Genomic DNA, 16,821 nt, shown 5'->3' on the forward strand with positions numbered 1-16,821 from the left:
GCTGGGACAGCAGCAATACTAAGGCAATCCTGCTGATCAAACCTCCCCGGCGGCTGTAAGCATCCCACCTCCTCTTCAACACCTGACAGGCAGCTGCCTGTCCAGTGTAGGACGGGGAGGGGGGAGGAGTATTAGAAGCCACTGTGGAGGCAGGGTTGGCAGGATCACTAAGGCATTACTCCTGGGGCAGGCTCCTTCATGGCTTTAAGCACCCTACAACCACTGCTGCACCTTACAGACAACTGCCTGTTAGGTGTAGGAGGTGGGGGGAGTGTGTTGGAAGCCATTCCACCTCCTCTCCTACACCTGACAGGCAGCTGCCTGTCCAGTGTAGGAAGGGGAGGGGGAGGAGTATTAGAAGCCACTGAGGAGGTGGGGCTGCACCTGACAGACAACCGCCTGTTAGGTGTAGGGGGTGTGTGTGTATGTTGAAAGCCATCCCACCTCCTCTCCTACACCTGACAGGCAGCTGCCTGTCCAGTGTAGGAGGGGGAGGGAAGAGGAGTATTAGAAGTCACTGTGGAGGTGGGGCTGCCCCTGACAGACAACCGCCTGTTAGATGTAGGAGGTGGGGGGAGTGTGTTGGAAGCCATCAGAGAGGCTGGGCCAGCAGGTTTGCTTCCCTCACAGATGGTTGGCCATTCCTGATTTCCTCAACTGTCATTAGCTCTGTGCAGTCCCCTGTAACTGTTTTTTTTCCCCCTCAGAACACTGAGCTCTGCAGCTGACCAATCAGAGAGTGGGGGGTGCAGGGAGTCAGCCGCCTGGGAGCTGCATAGGAATCAATGGGGGGAGCACATTTCCCCTCTTTTGACCCACTTAGGGGTCGAATTTCTAAAAATCCCTTCTTAACAAGCACCTATGCCACAGTAGGAGCACTCTCCCAGAATTTGGTGTCTCTTGGTCCAGCAGTTTGGTCTGGGCGTTGATTTTACAGTGAGGGGAGTTTCTTTTGTATATATAGATTAGACCAGAAAATTGTAAGAAACAAGACTTTTATCTTATTATACATGTGTTAACTACTGCGAGAATATTTTATGCTAAATACTGGAAAAAAGATGAAATACCTTCAAAAGAAAAATTATAACCAGAACACTTGAAACTGCTGAGATGAATAAACTGACTTTATTTTTGAAAGGACAAGAAGAAAAATTTCAAAATACATAGTCAAGATTCTATACATGGCTGGCAGAATACAGTAAATGAACTATATAAGCTTTTATTAAAATTAGAGACATTATAGAAATTGCCTACATATATATGCAGTTCTCATAAACAAATGATACTGTTTTTATGTAACTAATAAGCAAATGGATACTGTAAGAAGTAGTATAACAGATATCTGAATGATGTAAGAGTTCCCCCCCAACATCTATGTTTTATGTGTATGTTCTTTTTTTCTGTGTTTTTATGTTTGTCTAAATAAACTAAAATCTTTAAAAAAAAAGAAACCGTGAAATCCAGAAAAAAATAAACTACCGCAAGAAGGACGTACAGATGACTGAATCGCATTCATAGCAAGAGATAGCTGTCCAAATAGGAGAAATTGCGGATTCACAGCGCAAGTAGTAGGAAAGTACTTGATTTTCCCAGTGTCGGAAAACGCGCTAGAAAACCGGGAGGATTGTGGGGGTGAGTCCGCTTTGATACGGGAGACAGAATCGGCTGTCTGATCAGCCCTTTTAAATGTGATAGGGAACAATTGTGAAACCTGATCAAAATGACCGTGTGACCACGAGCTTAGACACCCTCATGCTGCTCATGACAAAGATCCATGTGACTACCTCAGAAGCTTTCAGAGGTTTAGAAGGAACCTAGTTATCACTAGGGTTAGGCATTGAGAACATTTTTGTTATAATTCCAAATCTAGGCTTGGGGGGATTTTTCCATGACTGCTTATTTTCAGGAAGGATATTACAATTTCAGGATTCAAATCTGTGCTGTTTCAGAATTCAGTACCATTATTTTCAATGGGGAAGGGATATGAGGCTATCTTGGGCAACTGCTTATAGAGATAATGCCACCAAATTTACACAAAACACATTCCTCCATATAAACTAAAAACACCCCCCCCTCACAGTTTCAAGTGAACTGGACCAAGAGATTAGATGCCTCACAGCAAATTCTCCACTGTTCCCTAAAATGGTGATAGCAGAAGAGCTCCTGCTTGCCATGACATTTAAAATACAAACCTATAGTTTCCTATTCTTACAGAGACAATGAAAATTTCTTACCTTTCCACTGACAACTCCTCATTTGCCATCCTTCCTTATTGAGGTCTGTTTGTTTCCTTTCAAAAAGTAAGTGGCTTCTGGAAACTTCCGGTCTATGGATTGGCGATGGCAGTCGCTCTCCCCAGAGCTTGGGGAGGCACACCATCGGCATGGAGGGGTGCCACCTCAAGTGGCACTTCCATGGAGTCTTTGTGAAAGGCTCCAGGCCAGAGAGCTTTGAGGGTTAGCCTCTTCAACGGCTTGCTGCCAGAGAATCAAGGCTTCCCTCCGCTCTGATGGTCCAACCGATGATTGGCCTTAGGGCACAAGCTAACCCGACTGGGACAAGCGGGGGAGACCGAGCGGAACAACAATCGATGTGAGCGAGGTCAGGAATGTGACCAACAATGAATGTGAGTTCTAAGTAAACGAACTTTGATAAACGGCACCCCCCCTCCCCGTGGGAAAAGCGGAGTGCAAAGAGGGACGCCTCTGAAGCACAAGGACAGATAAACGCAGCGAAGGGGGAGTGGGAGGAAAAAGACAGTGTGTGTATTTTGAGAGAATTACTTGAGTGCAAATAGCAAACTGATGAGTGCTTCGAGCCCGGGAGAAGTGGTTTGAAAGTGTAAACAAAGTTGAAAAATGGCGGCATCACGAGGAAAGTTTAAAGTGAAGCCTCAGAGTCCGAGGCCGGAAGAGGGAGCTGATGTCATGAAGCTGTTAGTGGATATGCTTAAGCCAGTGATGGATCAGCTCGATGGTATTAACCAGCAACTGACCTCGTTAAATCAAAACTTTGCTTCACAACAGTGACAGCTGGCAGAAACGGAAAAAAAAGTGGAGCAGGTGGCTGAGAAAGTTACAGAGATAGACACCTCAAGCAAGAAGATGAAGAAAAGAATGGGTGAAGTGGAAACGAAACAAAATCTTCAAGAAAATCATTTGCTGCAGCTGCAAATGGAAAAGGCTAATATGATTCTCAGGTTCTAGGGGGTTCCTGAGACAGAAAAAGAAGATTTGAAAAAGACTCTGGGTGAGATTATTGCTCCAGTGACAGGCTTGCCAGTGGAGGAAATAATAAAAGACATGGAGACAGCTTATATGGCTTACTCCAATTATATTTAAAAAATTAGCCTCCCTGGAGAGATTGTGGTGAGATTTGCAAGAAGACAGACCAGAGATGCTATATTAAAGGCAACTTCAGCAACTCCACTGAAATTTGGGAATACAATTATCAAGACTTTAAAAGACATTCCATTTGAAATTCATCAGAAGAGAGTTACAAGGAGTTAATTACTTTTCTTCAAACAAACGGTATACAGTACAGGTGGGCGATTCCTGAAGGTATCATCTTTAAATTTAACGATAGAAGGGAGAAGACAGACTCCATCTTCAAAGTCAAAGAATTCTTGAGACGTCAGCTGGGATTGGGGGAAGACTCTAAAGAGGAAGAAACTAAGTCAAGTGACTCAGCTGCCTCAGGAACGGATGAGGACTCTGCTGCAGAAGCGCGTGCGGGAGCAATGAAAACTGTATATGATTTTAGAGACAGAAAGCCGAAGTAAGGGCAGAAGGACTCTGATAAATGGCCCTTTGAAACAAAGAAGATGCTCAGAAAGTTCTCTCATAATAACTAATTTACTAATACAGAACAATGTGGAAAACAAGAACTCTACAAGTATATTGTTTTACTAACTCTTTTAATACTAATATTAAGTTTAACATAAAGGGGGTCTCCCACTCTTGGGTTTTTAGTTAGTGTGGGTATCTTTTCTTTATCCATAGTTGTAGTTCCCCTTCCTATATTTTTCTTTGTTGTTTTTAATCATAATGAAAAAATAAAAATACCCCTCCAGGAGTTTCAAAAAAAAAAAGTAAGTGGCTTCCTTGCAGACCCCGCCCCTGCCCCCTTCTTTTTCTGTCATTCTGCTATTAGGGGATGTACTAAAATGAATGACCAGAATGCCTATTGGGAACAATGGAAGAAGCCCAAAGGCGCAAATGGATATAATGTAGGGCTGTCAGCTCCAGGTTGGGAAACATCTGAAGATCCGGGTGGTTGAGTTTGGGGAGGGACCTCAGCAGGGTACAGCCACAATGCCACTGAGCCCACCCTCCAGAGCAGCCATTTTCGCCAGGGAAACTGATCTCTATTGTCTGGACATCAGTTGCTTGTAATAGCGGGAGATCTTCAGGCCCTACCTGGAGGTTGGCAACCCTAATATAATGGGAGCCAAACATAGCAGTTGGCTTGCATAGGCTCCATTGAAATATGTTACACTGCTCAAAAATCTCTCTGGCAAAGCAGCCACAAGGCTCTCTCTATCTGTGTGTGTGAGTGCGAGAGAGAGAGAGAGAGAGAGAGAGAGAGAGAGAGAGAGAGAGAGAGAGAGAGAGAGCAAGCGAGCGAGCGAGGGAGGGAGGGAGGGAGGGGGGGGGTCTTGTTTTTGTATCTCTCCAGCATGAAGCAGCCACGAAGCTCTGTGTGAGAGAGAGAGAGAGAGAGAGGGAGAGGGAGAGGGAGGGAGGGGGGGAGGCAAGAGGCAGGAAACAGGAAGCAAAGAGCCACTGAGAGAATTGGGAAAAAGCAAGGTAGAGCGCAGCTGCAGCTGCAGCCCTGGAAAAGGAAGCAGGAGAAAGAAGCTGCTGGGGGGGGGGCAGTTTTGAGCCCTGTGCAGGCTGGATTTGGCCCTTGGGCTGCATGTTGGACACCTCTGCTCTAGAGTCAAATTAAAATTCCTGGGAGTAGAATGGTGGTGCTTGGGCCCAGATAAAAAGCTCTATGATTGGAATGACAGCCCCCAGAGTAGAATGATGGCCTCTGGGACTCGAATCAATGCTCCAGGGGCTGTCATTCCAGTCCCAGGGCACTTTATATGGTCCCAGGGACTGTCGTTCCAGTTCCTGAGCATAGATTCCAGTCCCAGGGTCTGTCATTCCAGTCTGGGAGTTGTCATTCCAGTGCCAGAGCAGTCAATCTTGGTGCAAGAACTGTTTTTCCACTCTAGGGGTTGTCATCCCAGGCCCAGGACAGGTTTCTCTGAATCTTTTCCACATTTCCATTGCATCTTAGATGTGCTGCAATGTATTCCAGTGGAACCCATGCATGTCAACTGGCATTCCTGGGTCCCATTGTATCCAATGGGCCTTCAGGCAGCAGGCTTCTCCCATTGTTTCCAATAAGCATTCTTGTCATTCATTGTAGCACATCCCATCCTTCACAGAATCTCCCCTCCCTTCTTGTTGATCTAACATTATTTCCTTTTGGGGCTTTCAGGGAGGCTATTTTTAAACAAATAACACTAAAATTGCAACAAAGTGAATGCTGCCTGTCCCTTAAAGAACCCCCAAATGTTGAGCCAAGAATTAGACTTCTATGGACCCCTGAACAAGCTGCCCCCAGCCCCCCAAAAAGCAGCAAGGAAAAGAGAACAGCAGCTCTGCGGCTTGTCTTTAAAGGTGATTGGCAAGGGTGCTCTGTGCTCCTCTCTTGCAAGGATCTGATTGGAAGGGAGAAATTCCATTGTCCAAAAAATCAGTGGAATTAAGAAAAAGATGGGACATACAGCTTTCCTGGTGAGCACGCAAACTCAAAAAAGAAGAAGAAAAGATGGTTGGGAGTGGGGTTTATTATACCAACAACCCTGGATTTATATTACCATTCTAAGACCTGAACCAGCTGTTTCTGTGTATATTTTCTGCTCTGCAATTATGTTATATACAACACTAGTTATCACTGTAGTAATAAATCTGAACTGCATCATGTAGATTGGGGCTCATATGACTGAACACAAAAAGCTCCTTCCACACAAAAAGCTATGTACTGGCATGTTTCCCCCTTTGGCCAAAAAGGGGGGGGGGTTGAGGCTGGGGAAATGGTGGGAGAGAAAAGGGTTAAATGGTGGGAGAGAAAAGGGTTAAAATGTCTCTCACTGTCCAGCAGCTGCTACTTGCTCCTAAAAGCACCAATGGGAGATCTGCTCACAGGTGGATCAGTGTCAACACTGAGAGAACAGGTTCAATTTCAGAAGAGACCCAAGTTCAGATCCAGTACTAGACATTCATAAAACATCATAGTACTAACTAACATGGGATATTTCCAGATTTCAGTGACATACCCTGGAAACATGACACTTACCCAGTAGCTTCCCAGGATATCTAAGAGTGAAGGCAGGACCCAGGACTGGGCACAGGACAACATCTAACTTGCACTTCCTCCATTCATCAACAAACTTCTTACAATAAGCCTGATTGTGAAATGCAACAACAGTTAGAGAGATCTGGAAACATTTAGACTAGATTCCTTGAAACTCTGCAGGGGTTCCTATCTGAGAAGAACATTACTGGATCCACTCCCACCAATGTCAAATTCATATCAATGTTTTGCTTCTCTGTTGTCAATGAGATACTCAGAATGGTTCCATTGAAAGTAAACCATTGATGCTCACTGTGAGTGCAGAAAAGCTGATTAATACATACTATAGGCTGTGATCATATGCACAATTAGACCTGACATAGGTGCAAATGCTGGGCGGATTTAAAGGGCACAATCAGACAACAACATCTGGGAAGCACCCCGCAGCCCGTCAGCAACCCGTTCTGTTCCGCCGCAGAAGTGGAGTTAAAAGACACCACAGAAAATCCAGTAGTAAATGGGTTGCGATGGGCCATGGATGGGCTTTCCCGTGTCTGATCACTCCAGCGTGCTCTCATGGCATCAGGATGGTCTGATCAGGCCATCCTGACTCCGTGCCATTGTCTCCCCCCCCCCCTTCGTAGTATGCAAACTCCATAGGGAGCCCTCGGTGTGGAGGTGCAATTCATCGATTCCTTGATTAAGTGCATGGGGGGAAAGGCACACACACACCCCAACTCACCTGCAGTCGTGTCTGATCACACACTGACGGTCTGCACCCGCAGGCTCAAAGGGAGGTGTGATTATGCAACTGCAGGTCAAATTCCTCCGGAGGAAATAGCTTTGCTCCCCCCCCCCCTGTTTTTTCTGGCACATGTGACCGCAACCTAAGGGAGCTTCTAAGGACCCAGGTCACTGAGGGCTCCATGGACTCATAACCTACACCTGAAACTAAGTCCAAATACTACAGATATTTGTGCAACTTATCCCTGACAGAAAGTAAGCTGCAGCATTCTGCCAAGGCTACAGAACTATTATCTAGGAATGACTATGTAATGTCCATTCCAATAGTCTAGTGCTGAAATTAAGAAGAGCTGGATCACAGAAATTAGCCTTGAATCTAACACAAAGGTATAAAGCACCTTAGTCAGCCATGTCCAGCTGTGAACTCAAGTGCATCCCAAGGCTGTGAACCAGAGTGATCACAGGTGTGAACCTCTTCAAAGATGGGAGCCCCAACCTCATCCTCATCATATAAGACCTGCTAATCATGGTTTCAAACTTGTGCAGATTCAGTTTCAATCACATACCCACATCTTATCTTCAACCACAGTCTGACAAAAGAAAAGCACTGAGATCGACAGCATGCTGTCAGTTTGTTGGGCAGTATCCTACCACTCTCTGTGTTCCTCTCCATTGCTGCAGCTGTTCCTGACCTTGAAGGGATCAGTTCTGGGAACCACATGGAGGAACATGTTGGAAGGGCTGGACAAAGAGTTGAAATCACTCTTCCTTCCTGTTCTGCCCACACAGTTGCTCTGGAGGGGATTTAATCCTCTTGTCACTCTTTGTTCCAGTCCACCAATCCTCATGGCTGTGCCTCTGTGTGGATCCTGAGATCAGTCAGGAGTAATCTTTCAGGACTGAGAGTGGGCTGCAGTGATGGAAGCAGATGTGGGGAAATACTGCCCAATATATTTTTTAGGATTCATGTGGAAATGTATCACCTCCTTTTATCTACACATTGAACATTAGATAACCTGTGGTTTCTGAGACCAGTATACACACAGTGCTGCTAACAATGCTACAGATTGCCACTAGTTTTCCAAGACATTTTAATATATATGTTCATGTTTAGGACACACAAAGCCAATTCTACATCTCAGTACTCACTAAAACACAGCCTTGAGGCCTGGTTCTCTACTGTAGTGTATGGTGTAAGCCTAGCGGTCCTTGAAGTTAAAGCATGGCCCAGAGGGGCCTCATGAATCCAGTCAATCAATTCTTGTACTCCAGGTTTGCTTATAAAGTATGTTTCCAGTGGAGGCGCTGAGCCACAATCATGCATCTTAAATCCATTTTTCATTTGTCAAAGAATGTGTATTTCCTTGCAGGTTTACAGGTTATGTTACTGAGTTTTGGATTTTTATGGTGCAAAATTCATACAGGCTGGGATGTACTATCGACATAAGTATAGTTCCAGCCATGAGCTGGGGGATCATTTATGCCTGAGTAAGGGGGCAAGAAACCTGGATGATTTTGAGCAACTGGGCCCGGCACTGGCTGTCAGCCAATCAACTCTCAAGCAGCTTCCTGCAGCCTGCCCCAGAGGTCAGCTCATCACAGGATGGGTGAGGCTTGCAGACCTGTGGGATGCAGGTTTCTCTCTGGTTCACACCTCAGAATGAATGAAGAAGGCTGAAGAGGTGCTTGGCATTCAGCAGCTGTATCTCGGCAAAGACCCACCCTCCTACCCCTTGCTTGCAGGGTTTATTTTCTGTGTGGCTACTTCTACTTTGCTGTGACTGCAGTCAGTTGCTGGTTAACAGGGCCAGGAAGGAGTTTTACCCAGAGCTAATTGGCTGATGGGCCCCAGGGTTTTCACCTTCTCCACAGCAAAGAATGTATTTATTGTGCATGCTTGTCTGCACTGTTAAAAAGAGTCACAACTGGCTGCTGGCATTTAGGCATTGGCTGGGGAACACACTGTAGGTTGTGCAGGGAGGGCTCCCCACATGACCAAAAGGGGCAGGATGTAGGACAGCCAACTGCAAGGCTGACACATTGGCCGTGCCCCCCAGGAGGACGGTGATGGCTAGGAATAGCAGTTTTTGCTTCTTCCTGCCCTAACACCAGTCCTCTGCCCCCAGTTACCCCAATAGGCGGGTTGGAGAAGCTGCTGACAGCTGCACCCATTGTCCCCAGTCTATACTGCGCCAAGTCCTGAGGAGCCTGTAATCAACAAAGTTGTCATCAATTCCTCCCAGCATGTGTGTCTGTGTCATCCTCCCCCACCCCACCATGGGCTGGTCCCCACTCCAGGGACAATTATTCACAGCAAGGAACAGAAGCAAACTTGCTCTGGTTGAAGCTGGATGCAACTCCCTGAAGAGCAATTCATCTATCTCATCTCCTTCATTGGTTTCTCTATACAAATTACCTCTTTGCTTTCTCGGTACAAATTAAGTTTTGTTTTTCCATTTGCATCCAATTAAAAAAAGTTACCTTCACTTTGTCATGCTGCTCCCACAGGGACTTCACAGACCTACAATATACAACACATATCAAACATATTAAAATGACAGAGGAATGCCATTCTACTGAACAGGTAACGAAAGTGTATGCATATTAAACACACTAGCTTTACCTTATATTAAAGCTCAGTCTACACTTTAGAGCTAGCACTGCCAATTCTGGGTTGGAAAATTCCTGAAGATTTGAGGGTGGAGCTTGGGGAGGTTAGGATATAATGCCATTGGAATCCACCCTCCAAAGCAGCCATTTTCTCTGGGGGGATGGATCTCTGTAGTCTGGAGTTCAATTGCAAGTCTGGGAGATCTACAGGCCCAACCTGAAGGTTGGTGTCTGACAGAACATAACAGATGCCTTTTATTGTTTGACACCACATCCAAGATGCCCGTAATTTTCAAAATTTTATCTGGCACCTTCATGAAAGCTACATTAATACCTGAAGCATTATAAAAAAACAAACCAAGCTTACCATTGAGTTAACAGAGGAAATAGAATATGGCTCAATGAGAGAGAAGACTCCACTTAAAGTTGCAAATATCCTGCCAAGGGCTTGTGTATAGAAATACTGATTTCTAAAAATCCATGCCTTCTCCTGTGATGTCCTTCTGATAACATGCTGTGTATTGTTTCCTGTTGAAGCCAAATGGCCTGTCCATTTGGCCAGAGAAACTCAATAGCCATGCCATATAACCACACATTCTTTCACACCTCTAAGTGAAAGAGCAGACCTGACATGCAAAAAGTCACGTAGGCAATGGAGAAGCTGGAAGTTGGGTCACCTGACAGCAGGAGGAGTTCCCAAACTTCTAGCCTATCCCCACACGTAGCCATGACAACCAACAATTGGACACATCCCCTGTCCACTCGTGATTGGTTGCATGGCCACAGCTGATCATGAATGGAATTGGACTATAATCGTTTGATCCCAATGAGAGAGAGTCTCTTAGCCGTGTGCTTGCTCTCTGCTCCTGCTGTCTCTACTTGTTTTATTGCACCTGAAATGCAGCCCTTGAGGGACAAAAGAGTGTGAACTGGAGCACATGGGTGCAAGGATGGGATTTCTCTTCAAAATCCCTTGGTGTCTAATTGGACTGTATACCTTGGACACTCTTGGAATATGGACACTTCACTGGTAACTATAAATATCTTTAATGTGTAGTTAAGGCAAATTGCCCTAGCCTTTGCTATTTTGTAATCTCTGGTAGTCTATACTAATCTCTGTACTGAATAAAGATCCTTCTGATTGTTAAATGGTCTCTGATGTTGTACCTGAGTTCCAAGCCTAAATCTTGTAGCCTTCTGCTCACCATTTAAGCTACCTTTGTAAGAGTAAAAGTGTGCATCTCTGAGTGAGTTGCTAATGTGTTAAATTCCAGATACCAACTGAGAGTTTGAACCTCTAATCTCAGGTTGGGGGGAACTAATGTAGAGGTTCTGGTGGCATATGGTTCTGAAAATCAGAGAGAGTTTAGACCATCTCGTGGGTTGTTGTTTAATGTACTGCTAAAGTATAGGATTACCTCTCATCCCTGGACTGGCGTGAGGGGTTCTGTAGATTTTTAGGAATGTACTGAACCTCTTACCTCACTCCACACAATGCATTCAGATGGTTGGCCAATCGTGGAAACTGGAATGAAAACAAAATTAGGTAGAAATCTAGACTCTTGGTCTCATTATTAGTAGTACAAGAGCACACACATAAATAATAAGGGTAGGTCCAAAGTCTTAGAACTTCAGGCTTTAGATTATTAACTTTCCTCAACAGATTTTCATGGCACTCTGCCTGAGACCCTGGAGAGCCGCGGCCAGTCTGAGTAGCGAATACTGACTTTTAAGGACCAAGGGTCTGATTGAGTATAAGGCAGCTTGTGTTCATGTGTTCACTTCATATGAGGGAGGGAGGGAGAGAGCAACAGCCTCAACTTTACTGAACAAGGATCTAAGAGCAATTTTTGGATTTTCTCAATGAGACTAGAAACTGTAATCCCCCCCACACACACACACCAAGTTTGGAAACTGGTGAAACCCTACATTGTGGTCAGATTTCTGCTTCCAGAAGTTGTTTTTTTTCAGCAAACATTTCTCTCCACACACATAAAAACAGTCTCTGCACATGAACTATCTGTAATGGGGTCATAGAGTGCAGGCTGAATGTTGTTCTTTTTTCTTACCTCCCTATATTTTCCCTTCACTTCAACTGTTTATTTTCAGTTTTATCCCTTTTCTGTTACAATCACTCCCAATACTATCTATACACATACACATGATCTTAGCCAAGAGGCTAGGGCTGCCAAGTGGGGGCGGGAGCGGGTAAACTCCCACTTTGGAGGCCCGATTTCTGCCACCGCGGAATCGGGCCCCGGGGGGAACTCCGCCCCCCTAAGCACAGCGTGGCTGCGTCACCAGAGGTGACGAAACCACGTCGATCACGTTGGGGGCATAGCCTCGATCGTCAGAGGGAAAACTCTAGGGTTTTCCCTCCGATGATCGGGGCCACGCCCCCAACGTGATTGAAGTCACGCATCACTTCCGGGACGTGCTGGTGGTCTGTGTGCGCGTGCATCAGAGGAGAGCTCCCGGAGCCCGGCGACGATCCCCCGCCGGTAAGAAGATTCGACTTGGCAACCCTACAAGAGGCTAAGAAGCAATACCCCCAATACTATTTCCCCATAACCTTCCTCTGTGGATTACCTACTAAAGTTTTATCTCAGGGCATCACTCTACAGTTCTCTCCACCCTGGATGCATTCTACTCCCTTTTGCACAATGATCACGATAACCAACCACTCTATTGCTGTTCTTATATATTTTCTACCCTCTCTGTTCATTTCAATATTCTATACCTTCTTTCCTCAGTTGTTACAGAAACTCCAATAGTCTCTTCTCCCTTGTAGGATGAGTATCCAAATTTTCTTCCTAGTCCCAAAACCTGTACACACACCCCACTCCTTGCAAATGTCTGCCTTCAACACAATGTTTTTCTACATGAAGAAGGTAAATTTTACTTCAGTTTTCATTCCTCTAGAATCTTAGTAACTATTGAGATAGTAAAATATGTGTCTAAAAAAAAACAGGAAAGCTCCAGAATTTGGAAATCAACTCTAAATAAATTTCCAGTACAAGAAATCAATGACATACATGACATTTAAGTGAGAACATATGAAGAGCCCTGCTGTATCAGACCACCAGCATCCTGTTTCATACAGTAGCCAACCAGTTGCCCTGGAGGGTGAACAAACAGGTCACAAAGGCAAAGGCCATCCCCTGATGTTGCTTCCTGCCTCTGAATGTGGAGGTTCCCTTTAGTCACCATGGCTAGTCGCCATTGACGACCTCTTTTCCATGAATCTGTCTAGCTCCCATTTTAGAAATATATCTGCTTGTGGCCTTCACTACCTCTACTGGCAGTGAATTCCACAATTACTTGTTGAGCAAGTCAGCCCTGTACCTATTGCTCAGACAATTCATTGGCTGGCCCTAATATAATGGGAGAGGATGAAAAAGCTTCTGCAATCCACTTTTTATACCCATGCTTAATTTTACAAAGCTCTAGCATGCCCCCCTTCTTTTTTCTAAACTGAAAAGTCCCAGAGTGTTCAGCCTTTCCTCAAATGAAAAGTGCTCCAATCCCTTAATTATTTTGATTGCCTTCTTCTGTGCTTTTTCCAGATTTGCTATATCCTCTTTGAGATACAGCAACCAGAATTATACATGATATTCCAAATATTGATGCACCATCACTTTTTTACAAGGGCATCACAATATTGGCTGTGTTAAATCTTAATCACATTCCTATTATTCCCCAGTATGGAATTCATTTTTTTTTACCACTGCTGCACAGAGTCTACATTTTCACTGAGCTCTCCATCATAACCCCAAGATCTTTTTCAATCTTAGTGTCATCCAGTTCAGAACCCAGCAGCATGTATTTTAAAGTTCAGATTCTATCCCCCAAAATCATAGGAGGCTGTGTGGGTCCCCTCAGATTGATAGAAACAGCCTATCACAGTGTAATCCTAAAAGGTCACAAACTCACCCATGGTTTGATGATTTTGGCCAAACCTTTCTTCACCAAATTTGGGATTCTCAGGTAATTCACTTGGTGTTTCAGGCTTGGATCTATTATATCTTTTCCACTGTAAGGCCAAAGAGAGAAAGCAAGAAGGTTGTTTTGTATATAGCAAAATCTGATTATTCACTGGACGATAATTCCACTTAGGATAGCAATGTTGTTAGAGATGAATCTTGGACCACAAATAGGAACAAAACTACACCCATTATCCCTCCCATAGGTGCTTTTCTGGTAAGTAACAGCTTCAGAAAACAGAAGAGAATTGAATTTGGGCCTGAATGGTACTTATCTACCTACAAGAGTTATGACCTGGGACTAGGAGTGTGCATAACAAAATACCTGAGCTGAAGATATACATGGAAATTGCTGCTTCAGGTAATTATCATGATCTTCCAGAACAGTAGAAAGATTCTGAGTGAAACAAAGCTACCCTCCCCAAAGATATCTGTGATGTTTTCAACTTCAGGTGCTGCAGTGCCAGCAGGCAGCATGTGCTTGTATCCTTCCTTGGTTCTACTGATTTCCTGAGCAATGGTATTTCTCCTTTCCAATCAGATCCTTGCAAGGGAGGAGCACAGAGTGGTTCCAACAAATCACCTTCGGAGATAAGCCTTAGAAAGTCGCAATTTTTTTCCCATCTCTCCTTGGTGGGAGGGGGATGTATGTATACAATACATATCAACATCAAGATCACCTTGTCACTAGAATTTGACTTGCCAATAAAGATACTTGGAGATACTTGGCAGCTCTCAAGAGCCATCTTTACATTCATTTAGATGGAAGAATACTTATAGAATCAGGTTACACGTATCCATCATGAACAAAGGACAATAAGGCAGTTTTAGTAAGAGATTTAATCTTTATTGGCAAGTCAAATTCTAGTGGCAAGGTGATCTTGATGTTGATATATATTGTATACAATTTTACTGTAGAGACATTGCTGCAGAATAAGATAGTTTGGAGGCATTTTTGGCTGAGAAGTTCCTGTGGCTGTGCCTCTCTGGGAGTCCCCATTTGCAGTCCTGATGAAGGCATCGAAAACTCATTGAATAATCTGGAGGATGAGTTGACTGCAGCCTATTTCTTATTGTTTGTCTCAAGTCTTAAGGACTGGATCTACTTGCTGTTTACAACATGCTGTTTATAACATACTTTATATTGTTTAATATTGTTTTTCTTCAGTCTTAAGAAGTGGATGTACTTGCTTGATGGACATTTGAAGATTATATTTTGCAGTCCATAGAAATTGTGAACTAAGAATCTGTGAAGTCTTTCTTTTGGGAGTGTCAAATAGTAAATGTTAGATATTGCTTTAAATCTCCAGCCTATTTATTGCAGTTCATGTATTTCACATATTGAATACTGATGTACATTTGAGAAATATTTGGAGCCTTATGTGATGTTAAGACATATATGATTCATATTTGTTCATCCATTTCCTTAAATTACTGATAGATGGATGGCCAGCAGGTAGGGGACAGCAACCTTGGGGAGGCTGTATGTGGACGCCCGCTGCCTCAACCAAAGGCCTGGCAGAACAGCTCCATCTTGCAGGTCCTGCGGAACTGAGTAAGACCCTGCAGGGCCCTGATCTCGATGGGGAGCATGTTCCACCAGGTGGGGGCCAGGGCAGAGAAGGCCCTGGCCCTGGTCGAGGCTAGACGGACATCTTTTGGGTCAGGGACCACCAGGAGATGTTGATTATTAGAGCATAAAGCTCTTTGAGGTGTACACAGGAAGAGGCGGTCCCTTAGATATCTTGATCCCAGGCCATATAAGGCTTTGGAGGTTATTACCAACACCCTGAAGCGGATCTGGTACTCAACTGGTAACCAGTGCAGCTGACAAAGCACATGTCGAACAGGAGCCTGCACAGGCATCGACGTCAGCAGGTGCACCGCTGCATTTTGTTCCAGCTGTAATTACTGGATCAGCCTCATGGGTAAGCCTGTGTAGAGCACATTGTAGTAATCAAACCTGGAAGTGACCATTGCATGGATCACCATAGCTAGGTCTTGGGGGGGGAGACAGGGCTTCAGTAGCCTGATCTGCCTAAGACGGAGGAATGCAGATCTGGCAACTGTGGCAACCTGGGCCTCCATGGACAAAGTGTTACTCCCAGGCTCCTCACTGTCTGGTCGGCACCAAAGGTGGCCCCTTCCAGTGTGGGGAGCCTGGTGCCCACATCCATGCCCCTTGACCCCGGTATAGGACCTCCATCTTTGATGGATTTAACTTCAACCGACTCTGCCGCAACCATCCAGCCACAGCTTCCAACAAAGTGCACAAGATGACAGGAGGGGGTCGGAGAACATCTCCCAGGTTAAAAACAAAAAGAGGCATCCCATTAAGAAGATACAACTTATACACACTTTAAGCAATGCAACACACACACCCCAATGCCCAGGCATGCTGAGTCGCTCCCTCCAACAGTACGCTTACTCCAGTTACTTAGGCATCTTTAATTAGCTCAACCTGGCAAATCTGAAGGAGTGTACTTACTAAGTCTCTCAGTTCTCACTTCTACCCAGAACTGAACTCTGTCTTGTAGGTGCCACTGGACTCAAGCCTCATTCCCACATCTGTTTGTTAATTCTTGTATCTGTATGCTAATTTGCTGCCATTCAGAGATCTTTCTTACACCCAGTCTCAGCTATAATCACTTATGAATCTTGACTCTAGATGGCCCTTCCTGACAAACCCACCCACCCCTCTATAAGTAATGGTTGAGGAGGTTCTGTTCCACTGTATCTGAGGGAGTGTGCTTGCACACGAAAGCTGATACCGTGAATAAAACTTCATTAGTCTTAAAGGTGCCACTGGACTCTAACTTTGTTCTGCTGCTTCAGACCAACACGGCTACCTCACCTGAATCCAACAGACATGGTGCTTCTCCTACACTGTGGCATTTGAGCTAGCTGCCGAAAACCTCTCTGCATATGTGGGAAGCAGTGTTCCCTCTAAGCTGAGTTAGTGTGAGCTAGCTCACAGTTTTTTAGCCTCCAGCTCACGCATTTTTGTCTTAGCTCAGGAAGGATGGCTCCAGAGCAAACTAATTTATGCAGGAGCCAAATCGCTCACTCACAACTTTAATGCCAGTAGCTCACAAAGTAGAATTTTTGCTCACAAGACTCCACAGCTTAGAGG

At 44.8% G+C, this 16,821-nt stretch overlaps 1 protein-coding gene across 1 annotated transcript in view; it reads right to left on the minus strand.

Moving 5' to 3' along the window:
* Window positions 1-16,821, minus strand: part of LOC107119467 (vitamin D3 hydroxylase-associated protein-like) — a 49,343-nt gene that overhangs the window by 9,369 nt on the left and 23,153 nt on the right. Inside the window, exons 10-13 of the mRNA XM_015421945.1 lie at window positions 13,639-13,738; window positions 11,187-11,230; window positions 9,577-9,616; window positions 6,355-6,463 (exon numbers count right to left, since the gene is read on the minus strand). Coding sequence (XP_015277431.1) covers window positions 6,355-6,463; window positions 9,577-9,616; window positions 11,187-11,230; window positions 13,639-13,738 — 293 coding nt within the window. The remainder of the gene's footprint in view (window positions 1-6,354; window positions 6,464-9,576; window positions 9,617-11,186; window positions 11,231-13,638; window positions 13,739-16,821) is intronic.

This window comes from Gekko japonicus, unplaced genomic scaffold (genome assembly GCF_001447785.1).
Source record: "Gekko japonicus isolate JY-2015 unplaced genomic scaffold, Gekko_japonicus_V1.1 scaffold75, whole genome shotgun sequence".
NCBI classification, from domain to species: Eukaryota; Metazoa; Chordata; class Lepidosauria; order Squamata; family Gekkonidae; genus Gekko; species Gekko japonicus.